The sequence below is a fragment of the Equus quagga genome, chromosome 12 (assembly GCF_021613505.1).
Source record: "Equus quagga isolate Etosha38 chromosome 12, UCLA_HA_Equagga_1.0, whole genome shotgun sequence".
NCBI classification, from domain to species: domain Eukaryota; kingdom Metazoa; phylum Chordata; class Mammalia; order Perissodactyla; family Equidae; genus Equus; species Equus quagga.
The window spans coordinates 61,428,873-61,433,877 of NC_060278.1; the positions used below are offsets into that span (position 1 = coordinate 61,428,873).

The 5,005-nt window shown below is 55.5% G+C and overlaps 1 protein-coding gene across 1 annotated transcript in view; it reads right to left on the minus strand.

Moving 5' to 3' along the window:
- Positions 1-2,985: 2,985 nt before the first annotated feature.
- The window catches only part of SYT2 (synaptotagmin 2), a 30,393-nt gene continuing 28,373 nt past the window's right edge, over positions 2,986-5,005 (minus strand). The window contains exon 9 of the mRNA XM_046680039.1: positions 2,986-3,243. Coding sequence (XP_046535995.1) covers positions 3,037-3,243 — 207 coding nt within the window. The 3' untranslated portion in view covers positions 2,986-3,036. The remainder of the gene's footprint in view (positions 3,244-5,005) is intronic.

The following is a 5,005-nucleotide window of genomic DNA, read 5'->3' on the forward strand; positions in this document are numbered from 1 at the left end:
CATCCCCAGCTGAGGGTCCACTCATACACTGTCCCGGCTGCCCCAGTGCTCTTTCCTCAGCCTGCCCCAGCCTCAGCTTCCACTTCCACAGTCCAAGAACCCGCCTGTGGCTCTGGCAGTCGGTTTCCCTTCTGGAACAGTCGTTCAAGGAGCAAGGAGAAGGGAGCTTCCTGGTCTCACCCCCCCATTTCTCGGTGGGATTCGTTTGGGTTTTCATAGCCTCAGTCTCTTTGTAAAAAGTCACGTCTATACCACCTTCCTCTCTCTGGAATAGACTTTGAGAGTGAGAACTCACAGCCCCAGAGGCCTCCAGAGCCCCTCACTAGCCAGACCCTAACTATCCTTCTCAGGGCCTACACCCCAGCACCCCAACCTGCATGGCAGTGAGGGTTCACGGGATGCTCCGTGGTTTGGGTAAATCAGCCCTCAGGTGGAGGAAACATCCAAGCATAAGTGTGGCCTTGCCTAGCTCGTGGACCTGGATGGATGCCTTCTGCTAGCGTGGCTCATCTGGGCCAAGGTCCCATCCCAGGACCAGCCAGAACCTCCTCACACTCAGGTATCTCCCTGGCTCTATACTAGTGCCAACACTCAGTTCCTCCCAACCTGTCCCCACCCTCAAGACTGCTCACCAGAGGGGGGCCCAGAGTAACAGAATCCAGCCCCTGTCTCCAGACATGTGGACATCCAACCACCAGAGGTGCCTACCATTTCCTTTCCTTCCTGTCAGAAGAGTGGCAAATCCTGGGCTCCAGACGGGCCGAACGAGGTTCACGGGCAGAGAAGAATCCCGGGTGATAGGTGGATTGGGAAAGGGCAAAAGAATGAAGCTGGAGGGGGTGAGACTGACAGGGAGGGTCTATGAACGAGGGGTGTGGGGTATGGTGAGGAGAATGAGTGTGGGGAGAGAGACCCTGAGAAAGCACCAAAATCCCACAGCTCTGGGGATGGGAGAAGAGTCCAGTGACTTCTGACGTCCATACCAGGATGTCCTACTCTGCAGTCACCCAGATTCTGAAGGCACCCTATTGTCCTACAACCTCCCCCATGACCACAGCTCTGGTCCCAGGGAGCAAAGCACATGGTCCTTGTCAGAGCCCTACCTTCTCACCATCAAATACACACACGCACAGTGTCCACAGAAAATAGCTTCCCCAGAGCCCAGGGCCACCAGCAAGAAGGAGAAGGGTCTCTGAGAGAGGAGCCAGGCTGGGCCCTGCCTCCCAGTCTGTGTCTAGCAGAGGGGCTCCCTCACCGCCACTCCAGCCAAAAAACATGGCAAAGCAAACACAAAAAACCCATCTCCTTTCTTTTAGTGAAATAAAAACACTGTGCACCTTCTCCATGCTGGATCCTCAAAGCCTGATTCTCTCCAACACTGTCCCTCTGTGTCAGGTGCCTACAGGAAGCTGAGGTGGCCCAGATGGGGCAGGACAGGAAGTGCCACCATTTTTGCTGGGAAAGGGAGAGATCTCCAGGCTTCTCGGGAAGCCGTGAGAATTCTGAGGTGAAGAAATGGCAGGGGGCTGAGGGCTCCAAGGATGGAAGAGAGAGGCTGAAGGAAGGGATGCAGGAACGGGAGGAACAGGCCACAGGAAGAGGGGCTGGCCTCTGACCATGTGGGGCTGACTCTCTTGCCCAGGCTGAAGGTTTGGAGGGGGACTCAGTGCAAACTTGACTAACACATATATGGCTTTTTATCAATGCTGGGGCTGAAAGGTGAACAGGGAATGGGACACAACTGAGCACAGGGTAGAAAGCCCAGCAGGTGTCCTCCATCACCCGTTTGGAACGGATGCCCTGCTTCTTGGGATTCAGAGAGGGAGGCCTCCTACAGAGTGCTGGGGTGGGGCCTCCTTCCAGCTGGCATGGAGGGCAGAGGAGCAGGAGCTGCGGATCTCAGGGCTCCCCTCTAGCTCACCCAGGAAGTCTCTGACGTCTGGCCGCATCCTCCCCCTTCTTACCTGGACCTCAGGAGAACTAAGAACATTTAAACCTTCCTTCTAAAGTTCTCTGGCTCTGTACAGATAACGTGTCTTCAGACAGCGTTGATCCACTTAGATTAAAAGAGGAAACAGAAGCGAAAGCACGATGGGAAAGAAATGCTTACATTCTGGAAAGGGAGAAAGCGTCTGTGTTTCCCACTGGAAGGGGCGAAGACCCAGCAGATTCATTTTGGTCTTTCTGGGTGGTGGGTCTTCTGTTTCTTCATAGTTTGATTTAACTGTTAACAAGAGGGAGGTCCCAGGACTGACAGTTCCTGTTAAAGTCTGACCAACCTAGTGACTAGTTCACATCCACAAATGTCCTGGAGCCATACTTGTGGGGAAACCATGACTGAAAGGAGGACGTCTATGGTGGCATCAGGGGTTTGGTCCTAGTTCTGGACAAATCCAGGCACCACATCTTGCCTCCCAAATAGCCCCCATGAGGAGCACAGGAGCTCCTGGCATCTGAGCAGGACTCAGCTCTCTCCACAAGTTGACAGAAGATCTCCCACTCCGACAGTGGCCTTCTCTTCATGTCAGGGCCCCCGAAGAGCCTTCTCTTTGGGGACACAACTTCTCTGTCCTTGGCCCATTCCAGGGGTGCAGAGAGATGCTCACACACACACACACACACACAAACACACATGCATGCGGATCACTGGCCACTGTGTCGCCCTTCCTGCCAGGAAACAGGAAGTGCTGCCATTTTGTTGGTCCAGAACATTCAAAGCACAGGAAGTGCTGTGACTTTCTGCCAAAAGAAGGCTTCACTCAGGGTGAGGCTTCAGTGAAGCTTCAAAAGGGCGAGGGGAACCTGATGGGGCATGCAGCAAGGACAGCTCCCGTGGCGATGACAAGAGCCAGGCTTCTCTTTCACCTCTTAGGGGACTCTCCTCACACAGCCATCAAAGGGAAGTTTGTCTTTAAAAAGAGAAAAAGGAAGGAAAAACAAGGAACAACCACAACAAATGAGAAAGGAAACCTCTACGGTTGCACAACTGAGGTATTGATAGCTCTGATCTCGTCCGTGTCTGTGCCGGTGTCCTGCCTACTTGTTCTTGCCCAGAAGCGCGTCCACCTCCTCCTCAGGCTTGAGGGAGTGCCACTGGGCGATGGGCCTCCGGGGGTTGGCCAGCATGTCGGACCAGTGCCGCAGCTCTGTGCCCGTGGCGTTGCTGCCCACAAAGATCTTGCCAATGGCTTCGTTCTTGCCCAGCTTGTCATAGTCCAGCACGGTGACCACCACCTGGACCTTCTGCGGGGCGACAAGGGAGGGAGGGAGTCAGCAGGTGAAGACAGGGTCCTGTGACCAAACCTCCCCTCCCTCAGCCTCTCCTCTGGGGCTCCCTGCCTCCACCTCTGGCTCCGACGAAGCCTCAACCCACGGGAGGCAGAGGCCACGCCTTTCAGAACAACCTCGTTTCTACCAAATGGCGTTTACCGCGCATGGACTGTTCTCCAGGCTCCGTGCTGAGCACTCAGGAGCGGAGGGCGGTGAGGAAGCAAGAAGATGAATTTCCTTCTAAGGGAAGCAGTGGACACATATTCAAAAACTTACAAAACAAAAGATAAAGGTTGTGCTAGGGAGGTAAGCACAGGTATTATGGGAACTGAGAGGAAGTGACAATCCTGCCCGGGTCTATCAGGAAAGGCTTCAGGGAAGAGATGACATGTGAACTGGGAGGTACAGGCTGAGGGTTTCTCCAGGTGGAGAGAAGAGGATCCAGGAAGGAAGACTGGCCTGGGCAGAGGCATAGACACGTGAGTGCAGGTCCAGTGTTACTGAGGTGGAGCTGAGAAGCCATGAGGCACAAGTGAGGCCGGGAGGGTGGGCTGGGGTCAGCTAACGAGTGTGCACTTTCTCCTTCAGGCCCGCGGTGGGGCGTGCTGAAGGCTTCAGAGAGGGAGAGGGCACAGATACTTCAGAACAGGATCTGGCATGGAGGTGGAAGATGCAGGGAGGCAGAGGGACCAACGGCCGGGAGACAGGCCGGGGCAGGGCACTAGGAGGACGGGCACCGAATTCCTGAACCACAGCAGGGGAAGCAGGGGCCAGACGGGAGAGGTGATCGGGGCAGAACCAAGAGGACTTGGTCATCAGCTGCACTGGCCAAGGGGACAGTCAGCACCCTTTTCCCTCCTGGATGCAGCCAATTCAGTCTCATCCCTTAGGATCAAGCTCACTCCGGAAGCCTCGCCTGAACTGGCCACAGTCCTCTGCTCCCTGCGCCGCGGTGTTCACCGCTCCCCCTCCTGACCGCGAGGTCCTTGAGAGCAAGGACCATGACTGACACATCTGTCCCTCAGCACCCAGCATTAGGAAATGCTGAGCAGAGCGTCTTGATAAACAAGAAAGGACAAAGGGCGGGGGGGATCTAAGATGTCGCCCTGGTGCTGACTCGGGCAGCTGCGTGGATGGTGAGACCATTCATCGGAAACAGAGTTCAGACAGAGCCGGTTTGGCTGGGCGGGGACTGAGAGAAGATCAGTGCATTGGTTTTAGGGATGTTCCAAGCTGACATGCCGAGGCCAGTACCCTTCACGTCTGTCTTAAGTTCTCCATAACCAGGACTTTTCTTGGCCCAACATTATCGCTGAGCCTTCAAGGGAAACACTGCTCCCTTCAAGAATTCTCTACAGATGACAGCACGAACCCTGAAGATCCCCTCAGCACCCGTGCCCCACAGCCCTCCTGGGGAACAGAAGGGGAGGAGGGGGCAGCTCACCACAAGAGGGAGAGACCAAGGCTCAAAGGGGATCCTCCACCCATCACCGTGACTCCCTGCCCAGACGGCCACCGGGCATATTGTCCTGCAGGCTCAGATCCACTCATGCCAAGAGGACCACACCTCAACTCACCCCAACTCACAGAAGTGCTGGTGGGAGGACAGAAGCATGGAGGGCGAAAAAGGGAAGGATGCGGGGAGAAGGGAAGGACGAGGGAGAAGGAGGGAAGGATGAGGGAGAAGAAGGGAAGGATGAGGGAGAAGGAGGGAAGGATGAGGGAGAAGGAGGGA